Below are 17,139 nucleotides of genomic sequence, written 5' to 3'. Positions count from 1 at the left end.
ATAAAGACATTCTAGCGAGGGATTGCTGTTAATGCCATTTGAGCTCCTCCACCAGATACCACGATGGAGCTGGTGATCGGGTGCGTGGGCAAGCCCAGCGCCGGCAAGTCGACGTTTTTCAACGCCGTGACAGACGGCAAGGCGAAGGTGGGCAACTTCCCCTTCACGACTATCGAGCCAAATGAAGGAATCACGTACTACATGACTCCATGTCCGTGTCTGGACAAGAACAAGACGTCGATGTGCGCTCCACGCTACGGTAAATGCGAGCAGGGCACTCGCTACATCCCTGTGAAGCTTCTGGACATTGCTGGTTTGATCCCTGGTGCGTCAGAGGGCGCAGGACTGGGCAACAAGTTCCTAGACGACCTGCGTCATGCCCAAGTGCTCATGCATATCATCGATGTGTCTGGCCACACCAACGAAAAGGGCGAGGAGACTGTAGGATACGACCCCATTAACGACGCCGATTGGTTAGATACAGAAATCCACCAATGGGTGTTCTCTAATTTATGGAAACGCTGGACATCCATCGCCAGACGACATAAAGCCACGAAGAGCAGTCTGCAGACCACCTTTGTCGGCCAATTATCGGGTTACGGAGCCACGCCTTCGTTAGTTAGTAAAGTATTGGATCGTATGGGCTTGAAGGAGCCGCTAGATCTGTCGACATGGGGAGAGGAGGAGGTACACAATTTGGTGAAGATCTTCCTGGACATTCGCTTCCCCACGGTACTAGTGCTCAACAAGGCCGATCAGGGCGATGACACGGACCGCAACATTGAAAAGATCGTCGAGAAATACGGCAGTGACCGCTGCTTTGTGGCTAGTGCAGCTGCGGAGTGTATCCTACGAGCCGCTACCAAGCAGCGCTTCATTCGCTACGAACCAGGATCCATGTTCTACTCGACGTTAGAAGATGACGACGAGGAGCAGGCCAAGGTTGATGCTGAGAAAGGGCTGGGTCCTCTAAAGCCGATTGAGAAAAAGATCCACAGACGTCTGGAACGAATCTCCGACATGGTGTTGTTCCGTTACGGAAGCTCCGGCGTTCGTGCAGCCATCAATGCTGCAGTGGAGTTAGCGGACGTGGTCGTCGTGTACCCTGTCAAATCGTTGAAGAGCTTTGCCACCAACACGACACCAGTAGCCACCAACAAGGGCATCTTCGCCGACGTTGTGATCGTTAAACGCGGCACCACAATCAAGGAGTTGGCGCTCCGAGTCTCGCAGTTCTTGGGCTCCAATCTCGCGTACGCCGAAGGCGAAGACGGTCGGAGACGCGCTGAAGACGAACCCATTACCAGCAGTAACCTGATCATCAAGTTCACTACAACCATCGCGTCCGCCACTCACGCGCCATCAGCAAACTCTGCACCAGACAAAGAAGGCAAGAAAGGCGCCAAGAAAAGTGGCAAAGCAGGAACAGCTCCCAGTGTGGAGGAATGAGAACGTATAGAGAAATAGCACACGTGAGGTTTTAAAAGGCAAATGAACACGTTTGAGACCTGTCCTTTTTTAAAGACGGAAAGGTTTGAAGAAAGACAAAGGTGTGAGTGCTTCGAGTCTCTTGGAGTCAAGAGAGGGAGACACGGTCCTAGCTTCGATCAGACAACTAGGCACTGCACGTGACTTGAGCTTGAGGAAGTCCCTGTGAGGGCACACCGCTGGTCTGCGCCACGAGGCCAAAACTGCCAGAGATGAAGAGACGACCCAGACCCATCGACACCGAGTCGAGTTCCTCGTCGCTCATGATGGCGCCGGCCAGTTCCGCCTCCGGAGAGAAGATGTACACGCCCTTGTAGCACACCACGTATACGTAGCCATTGTCGTCCACCTTGATGCCCTTGGCGTATCCAGCATCCGTCTCGAGTTCCGGATGCGCCGTGAAGTTGAAGAAGACGCTCGAGTTGCTGACTGTACCGTCGTCCGCCATAATGTAGCTCTTAATGTACGAGTTGCCCTTCTGCGAGTTGGTGATGTACATGATATCCTGGGCCGGAGAGAAGGCAATCTTATTGGGACGCGTCATATCACAGTCCACCAGCTCCACCGACTGGCCCGTGCCGTTCCGCAGCATGTAGACGCCGTTAAAGGGGATCTCACGCAGCGGCGACTTGTCCAGCGTATCACCGTCAAAGTCCGCGTCACTGGTAGCCAGACCGAAGGGACTGTCCGTGAAGTACAAGATGCCGTTGTTGGCGTACTCAGCGTACGTGGGACTGTTGAATTTCTTGCCGCGATAAGTGGAAATGGCGTCCACGACTTGACCCTGACAGGCGTTGTCCACTGACTTGTAGTTGAGCACACCAAGAGTACGACCGCCAGTGCGTGCAATGACGATACGGTCGCTGTTAGGAGAGACCGTGATGCCACCGCAGCCCTTGTAGTACACGTTGTCGCAGCCATCCGGGTGGTTCTGGAGCGAGCAGCCAGTCTGGTAAGCAGACACAGTGAGCGTCGTGGTGGCCGAGCAGACGCCGTCCACGTCCACGTCGATCTCGGCAGTCGAACTGGACGTGTTGGTGACGGTAGCGTCCGGGACGTCCTCAGCGCTCCACTTCCAGATGGCATTGCCCTCGATATCGCAGAACAAAACGTCGATGTTGGACGTGTCCGAGCTGCCACTCGACAGATAACGACGCGTCGGACTCGTGTATCCGCTGATGACAGTCGGAGAAGTGTATGCAGCGGCGGCAGACGAGCTGGACGAGCTGCTAGCCGATGACGACTGCACGACCGTTTGAATCGTGCCGGTCTGGCGCTTGAGCGAGTCTACGTTCGACGACAGCGCCGAGTTGTACGTCGTCGACCAGAAGGACGAGCCGGACGCGGTGCTGGTCGTTGAAGACGTCGACGTCGCCGACAAGGTGCCGCCACTGGATGTGGAAGTGCCGCCGGACGTAGATGTACCGCTAGACGTGGTTCCACCAGAAGTAGAAGTGCCACCCGTGGTAGACGTTCCACCAGACGTGGTTCCGCCCGAAGTGGATGTACCGCTCGTGCCAGAGGTACCTGACGTTCCCGATGTGCCTGATGTGCCCGACGTTCCGCTCGTAGACGTACCCGACGTGCCACCACTGGTCGATGTGCCGCCGCTAGTTGATGTGCCGCCGCCGGTAGATGTGCCGCCGGTTGTCGATGTGCCGCCGGTTGTCGAAGTGCCGCTGCTGGTCGATGTGCCACCGGAAGTAGAAGTGCCACCACTAGTCGATGTGCCACCGCTGGTGCCTGAAGTTGTTCCGGTGCCCGACTCGTCACCGACGTTTGTTCCCGACCCTGAGGCCGACGTCGAGGACAGTAGCTTCTTGGCCTTCTCCTGGATACTGGGGAACACGTTCTCCTCGAAGTACGCGAGCTGTTTGGCTTCCGTTGAGCCCCAGGCCGCAGCCCTCTCCGGATATAGTTTCTTGTACAGCTTAAAGAGCGCTGTGGCTTCCTCTGTCGTGTCGGCGGCGGCCATCAGGTACCGCGCCGCGTGGTCCTCGAATAAATCGACGCTCAGCAGCCTCCGGCCGTTCTGCACCTGTGCGGACGCCATGAGCGTCTCCTCAAGATCCATAAGCGCACGCTCGTTCGCAGGAGCGGCCTGGACAGCAGCCAGAGCCACCGCCGCGAGGAGCAGCAAGCGCATGCACCTCATTCTTTCTGGGTCAGAGCGAGAAGATAGTAAGGTATGTAGCGAACGACGGTCCCGAATTAGTGGGGCTTTCGCTGGATCAAGCCTTTTGCTTTGTGACTTCGTGACAGGAGCTGGCGAGCGAGAGCGAGTTTCTATCTTAAGTTCGATTATCGACCTACCCCTTGACCTTGCATCTGCAATCGCGCGCAGAAGGTGGCCAAAGCAAAATTAAGCCAGCTGATCGCGTTTGGCAGGTGTTTCCTCCGGCAAACACACTGCCAGTGAGCGTCCAGTGCTGCGCATTTCGAAAGAGGTGCCAGTGGAGACCGAAGGTTCTGGTGGAAGACTAATGTGAGGCGGGGATTAACTCGACGAGGGTGGAACATCATGTCCAGTGGGTACACTCCAATAGGATACCCGCTAAAGTCGATGCGAAGTGGTTTTAAAGGGTAGCTGTCACTCACAGGTTATACCACTTGATTTTTAAGGTGCAAAATTTCAATTGGAGAAAATATCCGGCAAGTTTGATAGTGAGACCAGAATGCAGTCGTCACTGGGACGGTCAACGTGGCGCCGCGAATTCCAACCGCTGAGGTCTCAGGACAGGAAACGTCCTTAAAAGCTCATTCGGTTTAGCTGTGTACATCTATAATGGTCGCACCGGGTTCATTTTCGACTCGAATACCATTACGGGACCTGAACCCACTTCTGGTGGGACTCCAACTGCGAGAAAGAACCAATCCGAATAATGTTTTGGCCACAAAAACGTTGTGGTGTCGGACTCTAAGTGATGCACACGTATTGTAGTACGTGACGTACCGCGCTGTGCATGTACAATGGTCTCCGCTCCAGCGTTTCATCGTATCGGCAGCGGCGATAGCACATGGCGTAAGGTTGTTGGGAATGATTATCGATGGGCTAATTGCTGAGTTGGAATCCGAGTCGGAGTCTCCGACCGATTCTCGAAGGCAGACTCCACGGGTCACGATTGATATCTGAACTCAGCTTCAGGTGGCCATATTGGTGGCGGATAGAATACTGCAAAAACGCTGCGGAGCTATTCCACCTACATGTACTTTGTTGCGATGAGTATTATTAACGTGTTTTAATACCTAGTTGGTACTTTCAATGTACTTCATGTTTGTACAGTCAATTTGCCCATTTTGCTTCATTTTGAGCAGAAACTCACGGTTGGCAGGCTGCAGCCAATCAGATTCACGGAACGTTGACAGGTTGCTAGCCTCCACAAAACAAGTACCGTATATGACAGAAAATGACACTCGCCAAAATATTTTTTGTTGCCCTTTTTATGAACAAAATGACAAAAATAAGCATTTTAAGTGTTTTGGGATGACATCAATTCATTTTCATAAAAATAAGATGACAAAATCCTCGGAGCATTTTCACCATCTCCGTGTGTTCTTGAACGGTTATTAAAATGCTGCTTTCTCCAGCCTGGAGTCCAAGCTCTCTGTCTTCAACGTTATAGTAAATATAGATGCAGACTCCAAGTGCAAGTAACGTGCGACTTAGATAAAACCCACTGTACATTGAGATGAATGAGTTATAGACACTCCCAGCTGGGTATCCTTGCAGTTACAGTAGCAAGTGCTAGGTGCTTTGCTTTGCGACACCGCTGAAAGCAAGCAGGAGTCTCACCTGCCTGTTGTTTTACCACTTTTGCGTTTTGCTACCACCTGAACGTATTCTACCAATGCCACGATCAGCTCAAAGTTCAACACTCCCCAACGGCGGATGGAAAGATATGAAGACTCACAGAATCGCCATCCACAAGGGCTTCGTGCCCGACAGTGGCTCGTTGGTGCCCAATGAACTACATGAGCTAATTTTCCTAGGCGCTGATGTTGTCGGCAATTGCCTTTTTCGGTGTGTCGAAGAGAGTGGACTACTCGCAGGAGCATGGAGTCATGCTATCATTCGCAGTGAACTTTGCAGGTTCACGACATCGATTGATCCAGACTTTGCAAAGCTGGTACACCAAGCTACTGGCAATGAGCGTGTACCTCTTGAAGTATATCTACAAACTACATTAAAAGTTGAAGGGAAGTGGGCAGAATTGTTCAAGCTGATCTTGGTGCTGAAGCACCATAGTCTCGTTATCGAACGCAACGAGAAAATGACTGTGTTCCATACCGCAAACTTTGTGCGGTCGATACTACAGCTCTCAATACGCGGCCACCAACATTGCCTGTACGTCTATCACCATCAGTGCGGTTCTCCGACAGTACCAGGACCGGTTAGTACTCTGAATCACATCTGTCGGTTAATTTCGGTGTCAATGTTGACAAATCGGAAGCATCAGCAGATTGATCCAGCTTTGACCTATCGTCCACCAAACACTTCCAACTCCGAGCCGACGAAAAAGAAGCAATCAACACTGGCATCATTATTTCGGATTACCACTCGTAAACGAGATCGTACTATTGTCAAGACTGAAAAGGACGCTGTGACAAAAAAACAAGCAAAAAAGAGACAAAATTGTTGCGGATATTCAGATTAATGAGCGCGAAAGGAAACGGTTGCACAAATTTCGTCTGGATTGTGACAAATTGGCAGATGTTCAAGCTAAGCTCGACGTGATGTTAGTAGTGACGAAGCTGGTGGCTTTAGTGGAGCGGTCCGAGCGGATCGATCGTCTACAAACTGACGTAAAGAGTGGGAGCACAGCTGAAGCTCACATAGTGAAACCTCAGCGAACATGGAGATAGCGTGCGCTCGTGGTATGCTACTTGTTGCATCCTTTGCTGGGAAACGGTGACTATCCGAAAACTAGCGATGTTTGTTCCGTCTTTTTCAACACTTTAAAGCCCTGGGTTGTCCGAGCTACGTTTGTTCAGAAATGGATTGCTTTCGCTAATGGATTCTCTCTATCGGATATTATTAGCAGTATTCCACAATCATTTCGCAGCTTTCATGCTGCAATTCTTGAGTCTTTACCTTTCCGGAACGTAGCACTACAACTATGGGTGAAGCAGCTTTCAAAGTATTCGCGAAAGCCTTTTGAAGCATCTACTTCGGCTCCGCCAATGAATTTTGTAGCGCTCAACCAAATGAAAGACGTCTCAGTACAACAGTGCTACGCGACAGCTACGCGAGCCCAGAATACGGCATTTTTTAGTGTAAAACGCAAGAGTTTTGGATCTGTCCGCCCGGTGAAGTACAAGGATGCGGTCGATTTTGTTGAATCCACTGTCGCGACTAGATGGGACGATGTCAACCCCGTCTCACGAAAGGAGCTTTACCGTATCCTGGTACGGCACTTCGATCCCACGAGTGTTTTTAGTTTTGCAGCGCAAGTTATGCGCGGTAAAAATTTCCCGAACAGCATGCACAAATTCGTCGAGCGAACCCTTGACCGGATAGGCTTCACGGAACGTAAAGCCTCTATTTCTCAAAAAGTCCCAGCGAATTGGAAGAATCTTGCTATCGCAGGGGCAAAGCGATGTCCGCAGCAATTTATTGAAGAAGGAGTTGAAGCAATATTAGCCGCTGACGAAGCTTTTATTCTATTTCACGAGACGGACACGTCATTGATAACACCGGTCGGAGTAAAACGCGTTGGCACGGCACCAAAAAAGGATGTAAACGACGGCTGCACACTAATGGTAACGATGGACATGGCGGCTTCTCGACTCACACAGCATTTGTCACATTTCGAGGGACGTTTGGTGGTACACTGATGCGGAAATGGGCGTCGTACAGTACGTCTTCGGTGTATTTTACAGAAAAGCACTGGCAAACTAGCGAAAGCTGCATTCTGCACAAAGCAGCCTACGCCAACTGTACCGCAGCCTGAAGACGATCGGGTTGATTTGGGATATGGCAACCAGTCATGTCTCCGATCGAGTAGCAAAATTTATCGAGGCTACAAACCAAACAAATACACCACGCATCATAGTGAAATACTTGGACGCCGGGTTGACGTCAATTTATCAACTACCAGATGTTATAAATAATCGACCACTGAAACGGCAAGTCAGGCGAGCGTACCAGGAGCTATTGCTCCGGCGTGACAGTCCTTTCATTGCAGGAGATTGTTTGACTGTTTCAAGAGAAGAACTGGTCGGAATTATCGAGTCAGCCTATGCGAGCATCAACATCGACAACATTGCCAACATATATATTCAGCGATCGCTTAATATCTGTGAGCTAAGCCCGTGGGCCAGTGGAGGGGACCTGAGTTCATTTCACGAGCACTTAGAGAAGCTCACCACTGATTCAATCTACAGCGCATTGCTGTATGAACAGTGCGATAAAGATTTAGACGCGAAAATGACCACAAACCAGTAGATAAGCGTTCAATCGGACGATTCAGGGCATGACATATTAAAGCATTTTTAGCGCATTTCAATGACACTAAGCGACACTTTCAGTGCTGTGCGATGACAGCATTTTCGGGCCGTGCCCCAAGTGTGCTTTTCTGTCATCTACAGTATTGCAGGGGTTCAGATTTGCCGATAAAAATGACAGGAAACCTATTGGCTGGTAAATATGCAAAACATTCGAATAGTGAAAACCACTTTTATTGTGACTTTCTTTCTTTACGGCTGATCAGAGTTGAAATACTACCTTTTTCTGATCATTATTAGGGCTAATACTTTGAGTCACTCCAAAAATTGAGTGGATGTGGTGAGGGCAAAATAATGTTGCTTGGACACGAAGTCGGAAACAGCATTATTCCACATACTGTAAAACATTTGTATAGCCGGATAGGGTAGTTTTACATACTTACAGAAAAATGCACTGCCAAGGTAAAAAACCTCATTATAATTAAAAAAAAAAGCTGCACCTGCATTACTCATTTCGCTTCGGCATCATCTTCACTGTCTCTCAAACATGTCGTCTGAGTCACTAGCAGCGTCTTCAACAGCATTGAGGCGTTCCAACTCTTCCACTAATTTATTTACTGGCTCCACACTCGTCGGTGTTTCTGTATCATCAGGCTCATCGGGATTATCACCTGCGCCCCGCAAACCCACTTTTAATGACGTGAGGACCCAAATTCTTCCAAGTTTTCATGATCCACATAATAACATCTCGTCGACTGGGAGGAATAAGTTTAAATGTAGTTGGATCTTCCTTCTTGTGGTGCACTAGTTGCGACGTCAATTCTACCACTTTCATTCACTTCGAAGTCGCTGCTTAAATGGTTGGAGCCATGACACATCTGCAGGTTGGCAGACATAGATCAGTCCAGGGGGCACTCGCATTCAATGGACATTGAGCATGGCAGCATGTTCCTTTACCTCCTCGGTCTAATGGGCGGAAAAATCGTCCCACAAAAGTAAAACAGGCTCATTTTCAGTACGATCAGCAAAATGAAAATCCAAAAAGCGAATTGATAAATCTGAAGTCCACCACGCATTCTGGCTGCCAAAAATTTTCGCGTCAAATTCACGAGAAAAAGCAGATATCTCAGGCCATAGCGTATTAAACCCGTTCTGAACGATGTGATTCTACACAATTTTGTGCCCTTGGGTCGATGGCTGAGCTTTTAAGGCGTATATTGCTTGCCCGAAGAGTAACCTAAGAACACACCGGCGAGGCGCTCTTTGTCCTTGCCTTCACATCGTACCCAGACCGTCTTAGCATCCTTTTCATTGATAGTATGCTTCGGCAAATACTCAAAACACACTCCACTCTGGTCTGAGCTGTACACTTTATCGACACCAAGCTCCTCTTTCACTTAGGCGACATTCTTCCAAAATTATTTTAGCGTATGTCTTCATATACGCCGGCTTCTTCTGTCCCTGCCTCGTCTTGGCACGAATTCGCAGCCCATGGCGCTTAAAAAACCCGGTTTGCCACACCCAGCTACCACAAAAAACCAGGTGCTACACCTTCATCTTCGGCTATGGCCTGTGCCTTCAGCTGCAGCATCAATCGTGACACTGGGGTTAGCTATTTTTGGGGTCGTGTACGGGTAGGGCCTGATAATTGGGTCAGGCGGGTTTCCTGACGGCCCTACCAAACACAGGACCAATTGCTAAGCTACATATTGAAGTGAAAGATACGAAGCTAAGCAGTTGGGTTAGAATGCTTAGACCACGATGGTCTGCGCGGCACGAGGTTGGTCGGCTTCAGTGTCGCCTTCATCGGCATCACTGTCATTGCTCATCACATCTGCGCCCAAATTGGTAGCAGCAGCGTCCTCTTCGCTGCTAGTAGCAGAGACGCCCTCGTTGTCATCATCACTGTCGACATCTACAGCCTCGTCATCTTCTTCACTGCTCGATTCTTCTTCTTCTGTAGGAAGATCCTGTTGGAAATGGAACCTGACCCAATAATCAGGCCTGACCTGTATACGACCCCGTTAAAATTCTACCGACACTGGGATGCCCTCTTCGCGCAACGAGAGCACCCACTCTTTCAGAGCCTCTTCCCCCGCTGTTGAAATAGTCGTTGCAGTGCCAACTTTCCGGATTACGTTTAGCTCAGCTTTCACTGACGACGAACACACGGACTCAATGCGCTCTCGGTCTTTCAGTCATTCATAAATTTGTTTTTGTTTATTTTCACGCTTTTGTTGTACAAGGTGTTGGTAGAGCTTTTCCAGTGTAGGCTGTATTCCGTTGATGTCATGAAAGGTAACTACCTCAAGCCTCTTCTGGTACGTTTTTAATTCTCGCTGGTATCCACTGGCTTGTCGGCCGCCTCCCTATGGCTTTCGTCCTCGTGGCATCGCTGTTGAAGAGTCAGGTGAAATGTGGGAGAGTGGGTACAGATTGATTACAGAGTGCGCTCGAAAATAAGTAAAACAAGTTCTGCAAATCTCTCACCGGAAGGTTTTTCTCGCGAAATGCGTTAATATGATTGACTTAGCGAGTGTCCACTTAAAGATAGTGTCCGGTCGTACAAATGTTATACAGTACTACGTGCGCTGCTTTGGCCTGGGAGGACAGTTGATTATTTGTGTTCGTCTTAAAAAAAATAGAATAAAGCTGAAGTGCTACTAGTAATACAAGTTTTTGAATTTTAGAAATAAAAAAACGAAGTAATTTTTAGCGTTGCTGCAAGCAAGAAAAGAATGACCCAAAGTGCAGCGAGAGAGACGACTATTGCTTGATAAACATCGAGAAAAGGCTAGCTGCTGCAGCATGTTCAGCCAAGACAAGTGGGTTCAAGCGAAAGCAACAAGAATCGCTATTGAGCCAACTTGCTGAAAGTATACTGGATAAGGTGGCGTAGACGAGTGACCAGATGGAGACATGACGACCCCGTGATAATTATACAAAGCATTCAAAGATTGCGCTAGCTTAGAGCAACTGTACCTGCAGTGAAATCGCATAAAGTGATTAGTTGAAGTTAATGGCGATTTATATGCATAATATGCTGAGGCTGCGTCAAACAAAATGATACTTATGAGTCATTTAGAGTTATCGAGATATTCGAGCTTAAAGTTGGCCAATTGATTTTCGCACTTAACCGAACAGTGACATTTATTGTAAACTTCCATAGAAAAAACTGTAAAATTACACTTATTCAATTGCTTTTAACAAGAGCTTTTAAATAACTTTGAATTTTTTTAAAGTGAAAAAATAGTATCGTCATTTCGAGGGCCTATAAATGGAGATAATATTTTTGAGCGACCACAACTTCTTCAGTTTTAAGCATTCTGTAGCTTATAAGGGATATAAAGATAGAGGAGACGCCCCACTTTCGTTTAGAGTGCTTAAATCGCGATTCGTACTTGGGTTCTTAAGTATCATTTTGCTTGACGCAGCCTCAAATGGAGGAGGGATCAACCTAGGTGGTCATTCAAGAAGCGGTCGCGATATTCATCGTGCTGACAATGAGGCAGGCAAGCTCCTTAAAGGTGCTGTATACACAGCAATATCGCTACTAACCGTCGAATTATTGCTACCGTAGTACTTCGTAGTATTTCTTTTCTCCACTTGTGTACGGACTTTGGTGATTAATCCGTCTGAGTTTTACCACTGCCGTATACTGCATAAACGCAAAAACGATGACCATTTGTGCTTTTCCGTAAATTATCTTGTAGTTTCAAAAAGTTGTGGCTGCATATGGCTGCATATTATGGCTACATAGAACATCCCATAAATATTCTATACGGCATTATCATCACCGGGGTCCGGACCGGGGCCGATGATGCATGTACATAGCAGGTGAATTAAGTTCAGTTATAAGCCATGTGTAGGGTAGAGTAAGCAGCTATCAGTCTGTCTGGTCTTCTGTATTATGATAGGCCAACAAGCCGACCAGCGCCCCTCGACCATTTCAAGACGAAAGAAGAAGAGCGATATCACAGGAATCCAGGTACAGATCATGGCCGCAGAAGCAAGGATGTCCGTGGAGATGTAGGAGTCTATACAAAGGACGTACGCAAAGGCAAAGGAGTTAAGACCCAAGAATACAACCCGTTCCTACGACAAGCCGTAGCAGGAGTTTCTCGAGTGGTGTACGAACAAGGGTAGCTCATTTAACGACTTATCTCGCTTCACCGTGACGGGTGAAAAACTACATCTCTTTCTGGAAGAGTGCGTCATTGGTAGACGTAAGCATCAGAAAAGTGCTACGAAACAAGCCTATAGGGTGGAGACAATTGGCCGCGCATCTGTAAACCTTTACGTTGCAGCCATGGTTGATATGTGGAAACAACAAGTCCAGGCCGGAATCAATAGTTATTCTTCACCACGTAACGCTGCAGTGACATCGCTGCTAAAATTGACCCAGTTTGAAGAAGACAAGCGCAAACGAAAGAATTTTGAGGACCGAGGAGCTGATACATTACTGGATGGATATACGACTACTGAACAAATCCAGCAAATTGCTAGGTACTTTTGGGCGATGTCACGTGAGGCAGGAGCGAACTTACGGAATCTTTTGGCGTTTCTCGTGAGCCATTATGCTCTAATGAGAGGTAAGTCCGCCCGGATGCCAGAATTGGCTGACTTACATTCAATCATGTTGGGGAACGAGGGCTATAGTCCGTGTCGAGCCATAGTTATGGTGATGCGTCAAGGTAAAACAAATCAAGTGGGTCGCATTGAAGTTGGTGCTTGTATGCGCAACAAGAATGTGGAGATCTGTCCCCACGGGTTGTTGGGTTTGTATTTGTTTTGGCGTTGGCATGTGGATGAAGAGGCGTTTCCTGACTTCACCTCCTCGGATCGTATGTGCCATTGAAGCCCCAAAAACGAGGAAAAAATCCTAAGAAGATGATGTCGTATAAGATGCACAGAGAGGTGATTACAGCTGCATTGAAACTCGTTGGAATCCGTAGTAAGGCTAAAACCCATGTTGGGCGTGGGTCTGGATCTCGCATGGCAGATCTAGGTGGTGCAAGCGAATCTCAAATTAGACGTTTAGGTCGTTGGAATACTCAAGCGATGGAGAAAATGCTATCTCATGTCACTTCCACGGGAAGCTATGCGCACGCTTGCCGGTTTTGAGCCTTCCCGAGGGAACCTTTTTTGTTGCACGCGCGTCTGTGGAACCTCCTCGCGTTTAACAGAGCAAGATCTTTCCTCAGGTTGAGAAGTGGCAGCATGCAATTAGCGACGGTAAAGCTGAACAGTCCATTGCCGCTGGAGGTTTTCTAAAATTTCTTCAATATCTTCGCAAAGTTGTTCTACAGGATGCCGTCTTCTTACAAGATTTAACTCCACATCATCCCATGTGGCAGCACGATATTTTTTACCCGGACGAATTCTTGAAATTCAAAGGTGAAGCTCGAAAAACTATATCTACGATGGAAAAACCGGCTGATCAGAGGTTGCAAAAGGCGATGCCCATTCTGAAGGCCAAGCTGGATGATGCACATCAGGATCTAAAAACATCTATTGATCGCGTAGGTTCGACCTATTGCGCACGCTTCAGCCGCTTCGAGGAGGAACCGCTATACTTCAGGTCAAGCTGGTTTCCAATCCAGAGAACAGCGTTGCAGCATTTCCTAGTTGCAGCTCCGCTGTCACATCCTAGGCTCATAGTGACCAACCCTCAACGTCACATTATAAAATGCGTAGAGGTTTGGAGTCTGTCAAAGAGCTTTGGGAAGAATGGGATGTTGGTGCTGATGGGGGTACACCCGTAAGGGAGCTAGAAGAGCGCTACGGCACGAAGTGGTGCGACGCTGATGAAAGACGATTTTTCAATCGCCGTAGATCTGTTCTCAACTTTATTCAGCAATTATCTTGCGAAGCCCAGCGCTATACCGGAGCTGGGGCGGAAGTAGCAGCACAGTTGGCTGTGCAGTACCTGGATGACAGCCGTAAAATGCGGAGAAAGACGCTCAATTGGCTTTCCAAGAATATTGCTCTAATCCATGATGAAGTGATGAGCCGCCTGATTGCACGGATCTCACTGGATCAAACTGCTACCCGAACGTGCATCAATCGACGTGGACAACCTCTGTAATTGCCAGGATCCCTTTGACTGTCTGGGATCGTAAAGTGACCGCTACGGCGCAGTACCGCAGTGTATCAGCGCGGTATTTGGCGGCACCGCACAGTTACACCGCGGTATTTGGTGGTACCACAGTGTGACTGTGCGGTACCGCGGTATGACTGGACAAACGTACTCCATTCAAAAGTAGTTGCTGTATCTGATTTGGTTCGATGGACCTTTGACAAAAAGCAATTGAGGATATCAAATGCATACGCTGAGCTGTGAGCCTTCCGCATTGAGTTTGCATGATAAACTTTCGTGGGCCCCTAGCGTGCATGAAATTCTCAATTATCAAGACGCCCCAATGGTTCCTGCCAGACACAGGTAGCAGCAGATATTGGTATGACCAATTGAACAGCGCGACCAAATCTTTAAATAATCGCTGCTGCGTAACGGCCTTATGTGTGCGTCTAGCTTTCTCCATCAATACGTATAATCCCGATCCACAAAGACAAACTACCCCATTTACCCGAGGCACGTCGCGGTAAATAAAAAATCCAACGCAGTTTGAGTCAGTAAAGAATTTGCTTCTAAGCTGTTCAAATCGGACGGGAAGACGTGCACAGTTCGAGAATTTTCACTGTCCTCGAGATCTGTCCAAACTAGTATAGCGTCATTCTTTGGAAAGCGCTTCCTGAAAAACCGATGCGAAACAATTGTGTCAGCTTTGCCCACATTGGCATCTTCGAAAACGCTTACGTCAGAGTTGCTAGACTCATCACTCTCCATTTCTCCACCACTTAAAAATTCTGCATCGCTGTTACTTTCAACAGCAATCGCTTCACTCACATTTAGATCTTCATCACTGCCAGGCTCATTCCCACAATCATTGTCACCACTAGATGTATCACCACCAAGTGCAGCGGCGGATACATCAGCACTAACGTCACGGGCAGCTTCACCCAACGAATTTGATACTGAAGGGGGGCTACTCGGAGGAGTGACTGGAGGGGTCCTAAGCCGCTTGCGTCGGTGAACAGGTGCAACTTCATCAGGGGATGATGCTCGAGCCGGGGTCTCTAGAGCAACAGATGCATCACTCTCTGTCGCTGCCATCGCCGATTGGTGCTGTGCTGCAGAATTAACCAGGGTAATATTTGCAGGCAGACCTCCAATGTTTGGAAAAAGTCTTCCGGTTTCTCTTCTCCCATCCAATAAAGGTTTTCAAATGCTTTGTTGTCGTAGTTGCATAATTTTCTCTACCGTCATAAATACTTGCAAATATGCGGCTAGTTTCTGCTGCATCACGTACGTACTTCTCAAGAGATGTGTTTGCGTTGATAGCGCACGTCTGCATCTGGAGCAACGCATCATTTGCTTCATTCTCAGCGTACATGACCATTTGTGTCGCTGCACCCTTTACATGCATTACCGCTTCCGCAATAACGCTCAGAACCGACGCTCTTGCTTGCGCGGGCACCATCACCGCGATTTGACCTCCCAAACACTCCACTAATGCGGGCGAACGAGAAATAACTTGGTGAATGTCCTTCTGTTTCGTGGCGAGCGCCACCGCCGTCGTTTCCGCGTCAATCGCCGCTTGCAGCAGCTTTCTGCGTCGCCTCTCGAAGCCTCTGAGCTGCTCGCTGACCGACGGGTCGATCGGCATGTGTGCCCTGACCTGAGCTCCACTGACGCTGTTTTGGAGGAACTGAGGACCTTCGCCGTCGGCGCATATCGTTCTAGGGTAGCAGCTACGGTCTGTGCGACCATCTCGAAAGCCTGTAGGAGAGTCTTCAAGAGAAAAGCCGTCGTCGGGGTTTCCAAGTAGCACCTTTGCCGTTTTATAGGGGGCTCGTTAAGCCAGACATATTTGAGAGACCGCCCTGCACGACTACGAAGCCAGTTTTCAGCGGTCTTGTTAGCGCCTGGTTGCTCTTGTGCAACTTGCTGTTGTGCAAATGTTGCTGCTTTCTTGGAGATGCTCTCTCCATTGTCACTTGCGTACACCCAAAAGGCTCGGTGGCAACGCATCTCGGCTTGACTCCTGCGGGTGTGTGGTGTGTTGTTGCTCTGAGGCCTGGGGAAAAGAATGATTGCTATTGGTTAAAAGTCGGGCTGGACTGTTAATTCCCTCCGGTCCTCACACCCGCCAAAGACTTCAAAGACGGGGTTCCGGCGCCAGCCAAAGACAGGAACGATAACCCCTCATTATATATATGGTAAAACAAAATGCGCCGCATACAATCAGTATTCTATCACGTAGTATAGCTGGTCACGAACTGCACAAGTATCGTCGGGGGCTGCTCGGGGCTCGTGGGTACCGTGGCTGTGAGAGTGCTTCAGAGACGGCTTGGCGCCGCCGATCTTCTTTCAAGAGTCTCCAGGTTGTCTTGTGCAAAATGGTTATACCCTACAGAGCGTCTGTCCACTTTGATTAGTGAATACAGAGCCTGTAATCACAAAACTTGGCCGTAGGACATCTAAACCCAATGTCGTGCTACTTCATCGTGTTTTATCCCTATCACTACCCCGATAAAGCTCAAATAGTGTCAATAGTGAAAACGGTAGTGTATTTTGCTCCTTTTCACTACAGTGGTCACGGTAATGAATCTCATTAAAATTATTTTGTGTGGAGAAATTGTTTCATTTCACACAGCAATTAATCTCCGTGAGAGTATTAATGAACTCCCATTAAATAGTGTTTGGTAAAATAAATCTCATTGCTATTATTTTATGTAGCCCTGAAATTAATCTTACATTTACATGTCGGCATAAATTATACCAGAAGGTAGAGTTACAGTTAGAACAGAGGGTTGGAATAGAGATGTTGTGCTGCTGTCATATAACAGTGAGTTTGCCTTGTGAGCTGCTATGACTTAGGGGTAGGAGATTCACTGTCAAAACTGGTGAAGACAAAGCACAGTGATGCCTTGCTCACTGTACACGCAAATTACATACCATTCATGGCCCACGGACAGTAGCAGAAGCAAAAACGCCTTAATCTGACGCAGCGCCATGGAAGCAGGAGCAAGCACCCTCACTGACGAAGCTCTAGAAGCAACAGATAAAGATTGCGCTCCTGGGGGGGGACGTCGCGGACACCGATACAGCTGACGGAGCTCCTGGCGACGCGGCTGATGACTCCG

General features: G+C 48.5%; 3 protein-coding genes across 3 annotated transcripts; 1 reads left to right on the top strand and 2 right to left on the bottom strand.

Moving 5' to 3' along the window:
• Window positions 1-63: 63 nt before the first annotated feature.
• PITG_17258 (uncharacterized protein) lies at window positions 64-1,449 on the top strand (the record flags this gene model as incomplete). Its single annotated transcript, XM_002896726.1, has 1 exon — window positions 64-1,449. One exon carries the CDS (start codon window positions 64-66, stop codon window positions 1,447-1,449), a length of 1,386 nt encoding a protein of 461 aa, XP_002896772.1.
• Window positions 1,450-1,615: 166 nt separating this feature from the next.
• On the bottom strand, window positions 1,616-3,643 carry PITG_17257 (carbohydrate esterase, putative; the record flags this gene model as incomplete). The annotated part of the gene is made up of 1 exon (XM_002896725.1): window positions 1,616-3,643. The coding sequence occupies one exon, from the start codon at window positions 3,641-3,643 to the stop codon at window positions 1,616-1,618; it is 2,028 nt and encodes a 675-aa protein (XP_002896771.1).
• Window positions 3,644-14,663: 11,020 nt separating this feature from the next.
• On the bottom strand, window positions 14,664-15,659 carry PITG_17255 (uncharacterized protein; the record flags this gene model as incomplete). Its single annotated transcript, XM_002896724.1, has 2 exons — window positions 14,664-14,684; window positions 15,303-15,659. The coding sequence occupies 2 exons, from the start codon at window positions 15,657-15,659 to the stop codon at window positions 14,664-14,666; spliced, it is 378 nt and encodes a 125-aa protein (XP_002896770.1).
• Window positions 15,660-17,139: the final 1,480 nt, after the last annotated feature.

Source organism: Phytophthora infestans, genomic scaffold (assembly GCF_000142945.1).
Source record: "Phytophthora infestans T30-4 supercont1.53 genomic scaffold, whole genome shotgun sequence".
Taxonomy (NCBI): Eukaryota; Oomycota; class Peronosporomycetes; order Peronosporales; family Peronosporaceae; genus Phytophthora; species Phytophthora infestans.
This window is presented reverse-complemented; position numbering and strand designations above follow the sequence as displayed.